Source organism: Nyctereutes procyonoides, unplaced genomic scaffold, assembly GCF_905146905.1.
Source record: "Nyctereutes procyonoides isolate TBG_1078 unplaced genomic scaffold, NYPRO_anot_genome, whole genome shotgun sequence".
In the NCBI taxonomy this organism is placed as follows: domain Eukaryota; kingdom Metazoa; phylum Chordata; class Mammalia; order Carnivora; family Canidae; genus Nyctereutes; species Nyctereutes procyonoides.
In genome coordinates, this window is record NW_026575148.1 from 12,805,536 (window position 1) to 12,819,511 (window position 13,976).

The 13,976-nt window shown below is 42.4% G+C and overlaps 1 protein-coding gene across 15 annotated transcripts in view; it reads left to right on the plus strand.

Annotated features, from left to right (window-relative positions):
- PAM (peptidylglycine alpha-amidating monooxygenase) overlaps window positions 1-13,976 on the plus strand; it is a 273,946-nt gene that overhangs the window by 117,946 nt on the left and 142,024 nt on the right. For all 15 annotated transcript variants that reach the window (XM_055312764.1, XM_055312766.1, XM_055312762.1 and 12 more), the window contains 2 exons: window positions 7,167-7,408; window positions 8,654-8,774. In XM_055312764.1, the coding sequence (XP_055168739.1) occupies window positions 7,311-7,408; window positions 8,654-8,774 (219 nt within the window). In that variant the 5' untranslated portion in view covers window positions 7,167-7,310. The remainder of the gene's footprint in view (window positions 1-7,166; window positions 7,409-8,653; window positions 8,775-13,976) is intronic.

Below are 13,976 nucleotides of genomic sequence, written 5' to 3' on the forward strand. Positions count from 1 at the left end.
GGATGTTATGCTATATGTTGGCAAATTGAACTCCAATTAAAAATATGTAAAAAAATAAAATAATAAAATAAAAATAAAATAAAATAAAAAAATAACTACTCTTGTCCTCAGGATCTGGGATAATAGGGAGCAGTGGGGACTGTGGCAATCTGCAGACTGCTGGCCCTGTCTAAAAAGGAAGACACTACTTGACTCAGTTAATTGTTGCCATATGGAAATGTGGGTCCAATGATGCCAGATTTTACAGTTCTTCAGAAGACACTTTTTACATGAAAGCTTTTCATTTTGAAATGTTTTCTCAGAATTCAGATTCAGTTGGGAAAAGTTCATGCAAGCCAAACAAAACCTACACTGAGGCCAGATTTGGACGTTAGTCATAAATCTTCAATTTGTCCTTCCTGAATTAGCTGAGTAATATTAGTAGGCTTGCAGAGGAAATATGAATGCTTCCTAATATGTGAATGAAAAAAAAAGACTAGGTTACCCTGATAACTGAATAATTAAGTGTGGCGTCAAATTGCCCGTGTTAAATCCCAGCTACGTACCCTGGGCGAATTACCAGTTATCTTTGTGTCCAATTTCTACTTTGTAGAATGGGAATGATAATGGTGTGAACTTCATTTGAGGATTCAGTTGAGCTTTATTATTAGCACAGTGCCTGTCATGTAATAGTTGCTCAAGAAACATTGGCTATTATTTTATAATAAAATGATATTCAGAGGACTTGCCCTTTTGCACTTGAAGAAAACACCTCCTGTGAATAGAGAGAGTCTTTTTTTATGTTGAAAAACAGGGGCTGAGAGAACATATTCCGGAGTCTACAAGCCAGGATCTGAATCCTTACTCTACTGCCGAGGAACCAGAGCAAGTTAATTATTTTTCTAAGGCTTAGGTCCATCATCCATAAAATGGGAATAGTAGCCTGTGCTTCAAAGTCATAAGAATTTAGTGAGATGATACGTATGAAATCAACACCTGGCACATAGGTCAATAAACATTACTTGCTTTTTTGATTGTTATTTTTGAAGTTCCATATCTGCAAGTTTTTTGGCAATTTATGTCTCATATATATTTGAAGGGAATTGCATGACATTTGATTTACAAATTAAGCTTCATCTTAATGAGCCATATGACAACACTGATCCTCAACGATGGTGATTTTTACCTTCCAGAAGACATTTGGCAGTGTTCGAGACATTTTTCTTGTCCACGACTGAAGGAAGCTGGAATATAGTGGGTAGAGTCTAGAGATGCTGCTGAACATCCTGTAATGCACAGGCCAGTCCCCTGCAACAAAGAAGTATTTGGCCCAAACTGTTGCTGGTACTGAGCTGGAGAAACCCTGCATTACAGCTATAAAACCACCATAAAATTTAGTTTGTAAGGTGATTGCCAAGAAAGGAGAGTCATTTGTTTTTCAAAGCATCACCTAGCTCAGATAGAAATTAACATGTAAATTGAAATATATAGCTTCACATTCAATAAAATATTTTATAATGCATATCTACATCCATATGTGTATCTGTATTTTTGTGATTACAAAAAGTAATATAAGCTTGTAAAAATTAAAAGACAGAAAAAGCATATAAATGGAAAGTGAAAGTTTACCTTTCCCCCCCACTTATCCCCGTAGAAAAACCATTGGAAATCCAGCGGAGTCATACGACTTCAGATTTATAAATACATGTGTATACTGTTTTATAATGTGATTTCTTTTCCCTTTCTGGACACTCCAGTCCTACAGCTCTTATGTGGGGCTGAGCAGGATAGGCATTCAGGAAGGGCAGCCAGGCATAGGGTGTGGAACGCACCTCGGGTAAGGAGGGCATCAGTGTGGAGCATGGGATGGGATGTGTCATAGTCCAAATGAGGTAAAGAAGGCATCCGTGTGTGGGGGCAGCCCACTGTAGGATGTCAGCAAAGGCCAAGGGGGAATGAGGAGCACAAAAACAAAAGCCTCATGTGGGGTTTTGAACCCAGACGGGAGAAAGGGCCAAAAAAGCCAGAAAGTGCTGAAGGGATGATGGGATGTGTCAGAAGGATGCAGAAGCTCCCTTCAAGAAGCCGCAACTGAGACAGTTGGAGCATCAAAATAAATAGTGTAAATACATGGAGTTAGTAAGAGATTAAAACCCACTGAATAAAGAAACAATGAGTCCCTAATGATGTAATAAATAACTGAATAAAATGAAAGTCGACTAAGAATTAGAATATTTAGGGGCGCCTGGGTGGCTCAGTGGTTGAGTGTCTGCCGGTGGCTCAGGTTGTGATCCTAGGGTCCTGGTATTGAGTCCCACAGCGGGCTCCCTGCAGGGAGCCTGCTTCTCCCTCTCCCTGTGCCTCTGCTTCTCTCTGTGTGTCTCTCATGAGTAAATAAAATCTTAAAAAAAAAAAAAAAAGAAACATTAAAAAAAAGAATTAGAATATTAAGTCAAAAATGACTTTTCCACCAGAAAAACATTACCTACCAAGGGAAAAATGATATCTTTATAGTGGAAAAGCCTGGAAGACACCACCTTAATCAAATGATTAAAATTAACATCAGTAATGGAACAAATCAGAATTGCATGCCACCTCATGAGATGCTGTTGTAGCCAGGCTTCGAGAAGATGATCCTTGCCTCTTGGTATTCCTGCCCTTGGGTCGCCTTTGTCCACGCTAGTGGGGCTGACCTGGTAACACAGCACGTTATAGAAGTGATGGCATGTGACTACAGATGCTAGAGGCTAAAAGACCTTGCTCACTCTGGGGAAGGCAGCTGCCGTGCTGTGAGGGCCCTTATGTCGCCTTAGAGAGAGGGCTACAGAGTGAAAGAAGCTGTTTCTGGCAACAGCCAGCGCTGACTCGCCAGCCCTGTGAGTAGGCCACCTTGCAAGCAGATCCTTCACCCCAGTCAAGCCTTCAGATGACCGTAGCCCTTGCCAACATCTTGATTGCAACCTCATGAGAGAATCACCCAGCCAACCTGTTTTCTTGTCCTCATGCACAGAGACCATTTGAGGGTAATCTTGTTTTCAACTACTATGTTTTGGGATGATTTGATATGTGGCAGAGGACAACGAATACAGAAAATTGAGAAGAACACAGCATTACTTCTGTGATATTCCTCCCAGAGAGACATACCCTGAATCTAGTCCTTACGAAACAGAAAACAAATACTAATTAAGAGGCATTCTGCAAAACAACTGGCCTGCAGTCTTAGAGTCAAGGTCAGAAAAGATAAAGACGGAACGAGAAACTCTTGGAATGAAGGCAACTAGACACGCAACAACTTTACACACAACGCTGGATTCTGAACTAGATTCTTTTGCTATAAGGGATATTGTTGGGCTAGTTGGCAAAGTTTGGAACCTGAGGATTGGATGGTAGTAATGTGTTAATGGAAATACGTTTATTTTGATCGCTATCTTATGATTGTGTAGTGGAATATAATTTAGGAAATGCACACTGAAATGTTCAGGGATGATGAAGCACCACATCAGCAACTTACTCTCAAATAGTTAAAGAAAAAAAAATTCTTTGTACTTGGAACATTTCTGTAAGTTTGAGACAGTTTAAACATGTTTTTTTTTTAATTATGGAAGAAGAAAAAACATTATGTCCTCGAATATGACCTTTCCTACAAAAATAGACGCATCTTGTCCTTTTTTAAAGCGATGCATAGGATTCAAGTTTTTATTTCTAAAAAAAATTTCTTGCCAGTCTCCCATTGATGAGCATCTCAATTGATTCCAGTTCTTTGCTATTATGAACAAATGGTTCATATAAACAGTGTGAGTAAATATCACTTTAAACATGTTTATGCCCTTGTTCAATTTTTGCTTAAGAATAAATCCCTAGAGTTGAATCGCTATGTGAATAGATATGCAGCCTTTCATCGGTTTAATCATAAGTCATTGTAGGAAACCACATAAAATTGCCTTAAAGGAAGATGAAATTTATAATTTGGTAGTTATTTCCATTGTTTTTTTTCCCTCCCACTAGAAAGTAAAGACTGAGAACTTTCTCTGTCTTGCTCATCACCATCCCCAGCATTAATATACACTTAGGCACTCAATAAATACTTGTTGCAAGAATAGTAATAGCGAACATGTATTATGTGTCTGGCACTGTTCTAAGGATATGAATGCATGCACTTCTTGTAACAGCCCTACAGGTGGTGGGATCATTCATTTTACTTTTGAGGAAATTGAGGCAAAGGGAGGCGAGGCACTTGCCCAGTTTCACAGGGCTATTCAGGGATGGAGCCAGGCGTCCGGGCAGTTTTTCTTTGGCTTACAAGCTCTCAGCCACTATGCTATCTTGATTCTCTCTAGTTGAATAAATGAATTTATGAATTAGTGACCAATATAGTTATTTGATTCTTTGATCAATTACAAATTTCAGGGATCCCTGGGTGGCGCAGCGGTTTGGCGCCTGCCTTTGGCCCAGGGCGCGATCCTGGAGACCCGGGAACGAATCCCACGTCGGGCTCCCGGTGCATGGAGCCTGCTTCTCCCTCTGCCTGTGTCTCTGCCTCTCTCTCTCTCTCTCTCTCTGTGTGTGTGACTATCATAAATAAATAAAAATTTAAAAAAATAAAAAAAAAACAAATTTCAACTACCTTCTTTTTTTTTTTTTTTAAACGAAAATTGAGAGGAATGGAATGCTTGCTTCATGAAAGCCAAATTAGTTTTATGGTCCTCTGTACTAGGCTGTACTTACTATGTAATATTACTGTTCCTGAAAATAATACCTGTACCACTATCAACTATACATCATCTTTCCTAAGAATTTGTGGATGTAGAAACAATTTTTGCTTTGTATTACAAATGAAATAGTAAATCTGCACTTGCTCACCACTTGGGCTCTATCACTTGGGCTCCTCTGCCCCTGCCGTTCCCTGAACCTGAAGTATACACTGCTCATCTCCCATGGTGAAAACCCAACCCTCCACGCTCCTGCTTCCACTGACAATCACTTTACCATTCTCTTTTTCTTACTTTCCTCTTGAAGGTTAAAATGATCTTTTCTTCCTCAAAATCCCGAGTCCTTTTTATAGTACTGGAGTGTAGGAATACTACATTCTAAACATAGTTTCTATTTATTGAGTTAAGTCCTCATCTCCCTTAATAGATTATATTCCCTTTCAGTTTAATTCATTTTCTAAAACCCAACAATATTTTGAACAGAATACGATACGACGAAATAGGTTTTTTTTTGGGTGAGGGAATGGATTATCTAGAGGAACTGTATTTTGAATTTTTAAAATCCTGAGTCAATTGGCCACTAAGATTTGAATATTGCATATTCCACAATGATCAAGAACTATAGCAAATGAAATGGTGAGTCATGATTTTTTTTTTCCCCTATGGTGATTGGTATCTTGTCTTTAGTTTACAAGGCATGGAGCACCAAGAAGCAAAATTAGCTTTCATTTCATTTCATAGGACCTTCTGTTCAGCTCATGGCTGTAAATCTCAACTTTGCTTCTACCCACAACTTCAGTTATCTATCTCTTAGTGGGTGTTTTAGGGACATCAAAGGTAATAAAATCAATCTGAGATAAGTGGGATATTTTTTCAAAGGCTAGTGCTTAAGGATGTGTTCCTGTTAGAGAATTTTAATACTAAATTTGTTTCAAGTGTTTGGTCTAGTACTGTATCTCCCTGCCAACTGGAAGGACTGTCCTTGAATCCTGTTCTGCATGAAATAATAAAATATAATCCCTTCTTCACATATATTAGGGAAAAAAAAAGGAAAAGAACTTCAGGGAATGTGACGTATTATCATGAGACAGGATTATATTTTGTCGCAAAGGCAATAGTATATCCTTCAGGCCAGTTGTTTCTCTTCCCCCTACAAGGACTTCTTTCCTTTACCCACAGGATTCAGACAAAGTTGAAGGTTTTTGTTGCTGGAAGCTCAAAGAGCAAGCCAAAGACAAAATTCAAACAGATATCATCAGTCTTTTAAAAATGCCATTGCTTATGTAAATTAACTGTGGTCTTTGGGACCTGGTGGGCCCAAGCAGCCTTGGATTGGTTGGATAGTCAGTCATGTGTTATTTGTATTTGATGTAAGGCTTGTTTCTCCTAGAAAGCATTGACCATGAAGTTTTTTTTATTTAATTTAATGTTCATGCTTTTTTTTTCTTGCATATTTATTTTAGATTAGCCTCAATATACTGTGAATTCTAAAAGATATTTTAGAGGCTAATGTATTATTATGATGCACTTCTGTATGATCTTACTGATTTTTGGTTTTTACTTTTATTCCCCTGGCTAAGGCATTTATTTGAGATTCCTCAAATCATGGTTAATTATCATTAGTGATTGAAATAAAACTTTCAGACATATGGTTCTTTGAAACTATTTTCATATTATGAATGATACATCTTAAAATAATATTTTGTAACTAAAAGTCACAAACTTGATAAGTAGCCTGAAGCATATTCCGAAAAATAGTCAAGTCAAAGCGAGCCTATTTCAAAATTTAGCTTCCTTGAATCTTCTAAAATCCTGAGTTCTGCATGGCTTCTCATGTATATTAAATTCTTGATCATACCCTTTGTAGATAAAAAATTCGTTTGGGGGCCGGCCGAGCTGCTCCCCACTGTTAGTAATTGCATTGCATCCGGAATCTCCAAACTTTATTCAGCAAAGACTCTCTTTGGGGATGCATGTGCAAGAAATTATTACTTTTGGGTATCCAATAAGGATTTTTAAGTAGGCATTTACATGCCAGATACCACATTAGCTGTGGGTCCTGGACCTGTTTTAAAATCATGCTGAGAATCCCAGAGACCACTTCTTGGGTGATCATCCTTGACCGGGGGAGGGGCCTTTCTCCTTGAATCTGCGGCGCGGCCGGCGCACGTGTGTGAACCCGCCTGTGTTGAGTCTTTTTCGGTTTGGTCACTGTTGAGCGCAAGGGCTCCGGCTCTGCCCCCCTTGGTTGTGGGGTTCCCCCCCCCCCCCGCGCCTGAGTCTCTCGCGTGCAGAACTTTGTTTGCATTGAGCGGAGGTCCTGAGTGCGGTTTGGGTGCCCGGAGAGGGGGAAGGGAGGAGGAGGGGGGAGGGAGGGGGGAGGGAGGGGGGAGCCGGGCAGCGGGGCGCGGGGGGCGCGGGGCGCAGAGGCGCGGAGGCGCGCGTGGGAGCCATCCGTTATCCGCTTCTGTTTTGCAGGTTCCGAGCGATGCCCGACGCGGGTGGGAGCGAGAGCCCGCGCGCTCCCCGGCGGGCCTGAGCCCTGAGGGTGGCGCGCGGCCCCGGAGGCGACCCCGGCCCCGCGCCCCCGCGCCCCCGCGCCCCCGCGACCCCGCCGCCGCCATGGGCCGGCCCCCGCGCCCGCTGCTGCTGCTGCTGCTGCTGCTCCTCGGCCTCGCCCGCGCCCTCGGCTTCCGGGGCCCGCTCTCCGTGTGGAAGAGGTGGGTGCCCGCCCCCCCCCCGGCCCCGCGGCTGGGGCGCGGCTCCCCCGACACCCCCCACCCCGGCGGACCCCCGACCCCGGACCCCGAGCTCGAGCCGAGCCCCCACCTCGAGCAGACCCCAGACCCCGACCCCGAGCAGACCTCGAGCCCGAGCAGACCCCGAGCCCGAGCAGACCTCGGACCCTGACCCGACCTCCGACCCTGAGCCCGCGCCTGACCCCGAGCAGACCCCCGAGCCCGACCCCGAGCAGACCTCGGACCCCGAGCCCGAGCAGGACCCCGAGCCCGGGCGGACCCCGGACCTCGAGCCCGAGCCCGGACCCCGAGCAGACCCCGAGCCCGACCCCGGACCCCAACCCCGAGCCCACCCCGGACCCCGAGCCCTAGCAGGCCCGGACCCCGCCCCCAGCCGCGTCCTGCGGCCCGCGGCCCGCGCCAGCATCCTGGACCTTCGGGGCTCCCCCTGGCGCCCCCCCGGAGCCGTACCCCGTGGGGAGCCCCTTGCAGAGCCGCCCGCCCTGCGGAGCCCAGCTGCCCTGTGGTCCCGAAAACTCCCATTAAAGTTGCGGTTTCCCGCGCTGACCGCTCCCTGCTGGGTCCTTCAGGCCCGAAGCAGCTCCAGGGATGAAACAGCGACACAGATACGCGGTGGGGGAAGGCGATGGGGGGCCGGGAAGAGCTGGGAGGGACCCCTGAGCGGGCTGCACGCTCCTCCTAAGCGCCCTATTAAATATTCATGTGCTTGGACATTTGTAATTCACACAGCAGCCGCCCCCCGCCCCCCCCAGCTCTGCCTACTAGAGATATTGTGGGTGTTTTGTTTCTGGCTAGTGATGCTGGACACTTAGGAAATAGTTATAAAAATCTCCCTGGGCTTTGGTTAAGGTTTATGCCATTAGAAAACTGGCATGCCTGTGTTAATTTCTAATTTACCAATATTGCATTTTCATCAAATAGATGTTGACAAGCTTGTACTGAATCGAGTTTTAAATAGAGCCTGCCTGCTTGCTTTGGTGATATTTTGCTTCCAAGTTGGGCATACGTGGCTCCTAGATTAGAAAATGCAATTCTGAGGGTTTAGAACATTATATAGTCATTGTATCTTGTAGAGTTGTGTTTGGATCTAAAGCAATAATCTTTCATCTAAAGGTCTTAGGATTCTTCTTTTTTTTTTTTTTTCCTTCTCGTGTTAAGATTCCATTATGTAAGTTCAAGGACATTGAAACGTTCCTCTTTTTTAAGGTTTAAGGAAAATACCAGGTCATTTTCCAATGAATGTCTTGGTACCACCAGACCAGTAATTCCTATTGATTCATCAGATTTTGCATTGGATATTCACATGCCTGGAGTTACACCTAAACAGGTGAGAGGAATTTTCTATTTCCTTACCCCTTGTTCCGTGTACTGTCTGTGATTGAAGCGGGGAAACTGCATTTACCGGAGTAGTAACTTATTTGAAAGTACACACTTGCTTTTAGGACTCCTCAGATAGGACCAGAATAATTGAATTTCTATAAAGAGGAGTAACTCTTTCAAGGTAAATCTTTCCGTTTAAATTTCTTGTTAAAACATTTACTCATACTTTTATTTGTGTTTCGAAATGGAACCTTGGAAATCCATGTTTTGGAACTCTCAGTGGACTAATAGCCTTTGTAATACGGCGTGTAAGGATGTATTAAAATATGAAAAATTATTCTAATAAAGGGAAATGATATTGAGCAGCTGCATCTGAGAAATTACTGTATTTAAATGCCCTTCTATCGCAGCCGCAAATCGAGAAATAAAAGCACGTGTTTACTGCCAAGAATTTGACAAACAAAACATTGCACACTTTTAAAACTTATGAAAGACTCTTCAGACAGGTGGTCAATTGTGAGTTTTCTTTGGTGTGTTTTGCTTGTTATATATAAGAGGTCTATTTTGAAGAAATAATTGGCAGAGCTCATACAGTTGTGACCTACAGAACATTTTGAGGAGAACTAGGTTGTTGCTAGGGCTTTCCCTGTCTTAGAAGAAGCTCGAACTCACTGCTGTCATGTGTGCAAGGTGTTTCATTAAGCATAAAAAGGCCAGAATTAATTACTCTTTGCAGCCAGGCACTGCAGGGATTTATGTGTGTCATTAAAAGATAGTCTTCTCCTTTTGAAGGGCTGCGGAGACAGGGGAAGACCGGGTGTTGTAGAGCTGCAGTGGCTGATGTCATTGTTGCAAATAACATTCTATTTTCTTTCTTTCTTTCTTTCTTTCTTTCTTTCTTTCTTTCTTTCTTTCTTTCTTTCTTTCTTTCTTTCTTTCTTTCAAAAACAAAAGTATTCTACTTATTGTAGAGAATTCCTTGGAAATTGACATCCAGATGCTCTAAGAAAATACACATGGTCCTTTTGTGGGGACTAAGGATGGACATTCATTTCTCTGAAAACCTGGGTATGATCTAGCTATCTATAAATAACTACTTCACTGTTGTAGTGAATTCCCAAATAATCAGGCGATGACTTTTCTGTACATTCAGTTGTTTACTATTCTGGCCTTTACTTCCATAAGCTCTGGATTCAGTATTTAGTCAGAAGAGGTGTAATGAGATTGAGAGTGGGAGAGACCAGTGATGGTTCCTCACCTGTGAAGTGTGCTTCTTCTCATCTCTACTCACTTTTTACAAATGTTTTTTTTTCACCTATATTTGCTTTATGTTAAAACTGACATAACGTTTTTTTGTTTTTTGTTTTTTGTTTTTTTTAAATCTGGGATGCCTCAGTAGTTAAGTGTCTGCCTTTGGCTCAGGTCATGATCTTGGGGTCCTGGGATCGAGTCCCACATTGGGCCCCCTGTATGGAGCCTGCTTCTCCCTCTGCCTGTGTCTCTGCCTCTCTTTTTCTGTGTCTCTCATGAATAAATAAATAAAATATTAAAAAAAGAATTCTGCTAATATGTCATTAAACACTCTTTCCCACAGGAATGTTAATATTTTTTTCAAATAGTCATTTGTCAGGGTTCATTATTATTCTGTTATTTTTTCTTCTAGTTATTTTGCAGTAATAATATTTAAGTTATTTAACAGTAATAATAATAGGTAACTGTGTTGGAGCCAGTATTTTCAGAAAGAGTTCCTAGAGGAATTGATTATTAAAAAAATAGAGAGAAGCTCAATTTTCATAAATTAAAATGTGCTTAAAATGTTCATGAGTTAAAATTTTTTATGATTTTGTAATTACCAAAACAACTCCATGGCAAAAAGAACTCCTGTGAAGTTACAGCTCGTTATTTTCCGCCATCTGCATACAGCTTTGCCTCACGCAATGGACATTTGCCTGCCGCCTTCCCAGCAGACACTTCCTCATTGCTCCTTCTCTTTAAAACAGGTGGTTTCTAGGAGCTTCCTAGCCAGGATCTGGAGGTGACGCACGTGGATGAGGATTAGGAATCACTGCCCCCACCTTCCCTTCCATGCCCATGGGTTCAGAGGAAGGTGTGTGACCTAGACCAGTACCATTAAATCTTAGGACTTTTGCTAGGAATGCATTGTTCCGTTGCATGTGTGCACAAGGCACGTAGTCCCCAGGTCCTGCCGTGTTCATGAAGATAAAACTAAATACTGTACAAGGCAGTGTAGAGACACTGAAAGAACAGATGTTCTTGGTGGCCTTGCTACCTAGGGAGTTTTCACTTATGTTAGGCTTTTTGTCTCCACCAGGGTGAGTTGGGTTTTCCCTGACTTGTAACTGAAACTACCTAACTGGGTACATGATTCAGTTGTGCAGCCTTGTCAGCTCAAACTGTTGTTTCCTCCATCACGTAAGTGCCAGGAGTAATTTACTGACCTGATCCAGCCTGCCTATGGCTCGGAAACCTTCATGAGAAATGATAGTCATACTGCCTGTGGGGTACAGCCAGGAAGAGATGGGACTCGGAAACCCACTTCCCTCCTGAACTTGGCATCCTTGGTGACGAAGATGCAGAGCTGTGGTATAGTGTGAGGACTTTGGGGGAAGAAAGTATTCTTTTTGCAGAGCGCAGATGAAACCAAATTTAACACAGATCCCAAAGAGGAACAGAGAATGCAAGACAAGAAAAGAAAAATGAGACATATTAGAGGAAAGAAATAAAAGATAGAAGGGAATAAAATGAGGTGGTTCTCCTCCAACCCCTCTCCCCCTAAATCCAGGAGAAGAGAATGATCAAGGACAAAAATAAAGAGCAAAATAAAAAAATAACTATAATCTGAAGAATAGAATATTTAAAAAATCACATAAAGGGACACCTGGGCGGCTCAGTCAGTTGAGCATCCGACTCTTGGTTTCGGCTCAGGTCATGATCTTGGGGTTGTGAGGTGGAGCCCCATGTGGGGCTCTGGGCTCAGGTCAAGTCTGCTTAAGATTCTCTCTTTCCCCCCTCCCCCCTGCCCCTCCCCTTGCTCACACACACTCTTTTTCTCTCTAGAAATGAATAAATGGGTCTTTAAAAATAAATCAATAAAAGATCAATTTTTAAAAATCTTGCAAGAAAACCAGGAGTAAGGAAACCTAAAAGCAAGTAAAGGCACTGAGTTAAAATGTTTTTTTTGTTTGTTTGTTTTTTTGTTATTTATTTTTTTTTTGTAACGGCAGGAGGTCAAGAAGGAAGGAACTGAGTTAGTAGTTGAGGCAGACACGTTGGTCAAAGAGATAATAGGTTCACTCAACAGAATTTTTTTCTAACACATATCGTTAAGTTTTGGCAATAACAAGGCACATCAGTGAATCTGCTCTGAGTCCTTGCCTTGGGAGACGTGAGATTGTTTTTTTTTTTTTTTTTAAAGATTTTATTTATTTATTCATGATAGTCACACACACAGAGAGAGAGAGGCAGAGACATAGGCAGAGGGAGAAGCAGGCTCCATGCAGGGAGCCCAACGTGGGATTCGATCCCAGGTCTCCAGGATCATGCCCTGGGCCAAAGGCAGGTGCTAAACCGCTGCGCCACCCAGGGATCCGGAGATGTGAGATTGTTAGGTAGGCCTGAAAAGAGAAATAAGCAGATGGAGGACAGAGGTGGAGAGCACGTCGCTCTCGAACAGATGCAGTACGAGGAGCTAATTTTGCTGGTGGGATCCAGGTCTAAATCAGTGTCTTACCACCGGGTATCCAGTCATGTCAGGCCTCGGCGCTGCAGTCCATTCTGCTATATCACAGACTTCAGAGCAGCCTTTAACAATTGCTCTCATTAAGCCAGCTCTGGAGAGTCTGGGGAAGGTAGCGTAATTATCTCTTGTAATATCAGTTTTATATTCAAAGTAAGCTCACTCTCTTCAGTGACTTGAAATTTCAAAAAGTAATTTCTGTCCTCTTTAATAAGTTTCTCCTTAATCAGTGTTTTCTCAGGCTTTGGGAAGACAGGGAGAAGAGGAAGCAGCTAAGTAGAGTAGACGTAAAGGAAGCAGAATCTTGTGTCTGATGGCACAGGCTTCAAATCCAGCCAAGCCATGGACTGCTGGTATCTTGAGGCTCTTAGCCTCACTTTTTCTTCCTCATTCGATTCCCTTCTTCATCAGAGGCCCTGTGAGCTTTTGCTATCACCAGTTCATATCAATGAACAAAACAATTGGATAAACCGCCAGTTCCTGGTCTTCATAAGGTGCAATCATCAGTTTGATGTGTTAACTATCCTGTGGACGTTTGATCTTAAAATGAACGAGGTGTAATTATGATGATTTTTACATAAAGTCTATTGTCTAAATCTAAGCCAAATCTGGTGGGTTGTATGGGCTTCAGGGCCAAATTGAGAGCATTCGTGGCCTAGCTCTTGCAGCGTCAACTCGGGTATCGTTTTGAACCAGCTGGTCCTGCTCCTTCATCTGTGGACAGAATGATAATAGCACCCACCTGGGACTGTGTTGGGGCCTGGACCGGGTCATCCCAATAGCATGTTGAGTTGCCCTGCACGTGAGAAGTTCTCGTGAGATGTGAACTCATATCATTATTGTTATTTTGTGTGCTGAGGACGTGAATGAGCCGTAGGATGAAAAAGAAATGGCCCACCTTCATGCTTTCAGAAATAACTTCCTGGAGAAGGTAAGACATCATAATAATTTTGGAAGAGAGGGAATTTAGCCAAATGAAGAACGATAGTAAGAACCTGGGCAAGAGAAACCTGGAGAAAGTAAGCGGGGAATGTGCTCATTCCTCAGTAATTCCTATTAAAAATGACTCTCCTAATCAGATAATGAAGGGACATTGAGAATGGTTGTTTTTTCTCAAAGTTACTACATGTCTTTCAACCTGCTTAGAAAAGAAAGTATCAAAAGTCGTTTCTTTTCTTTCTTTTTTTTTTTTTTCAGAAGTCGTTTCATCAGTCGAAAGCCTTAGTGGGTTTTTTTTTTTTTTTTTAACATTAGTTTGAAATTAGCCTGGATTTCTCCACTTTGCTGGGAACTTTGTATAATAGCCTTATTAAAAAAAAATTCTCATCTAACGTAAGTCTTTAAAGATCCTAGTTTTTTTTTAAAGATTTATTTATTTATTTATTTATTATTTATGATAGACACAGAGAAAGAGAGAGAGAGGCAGACACAGGAGGAGGGAGAAGCAGACTC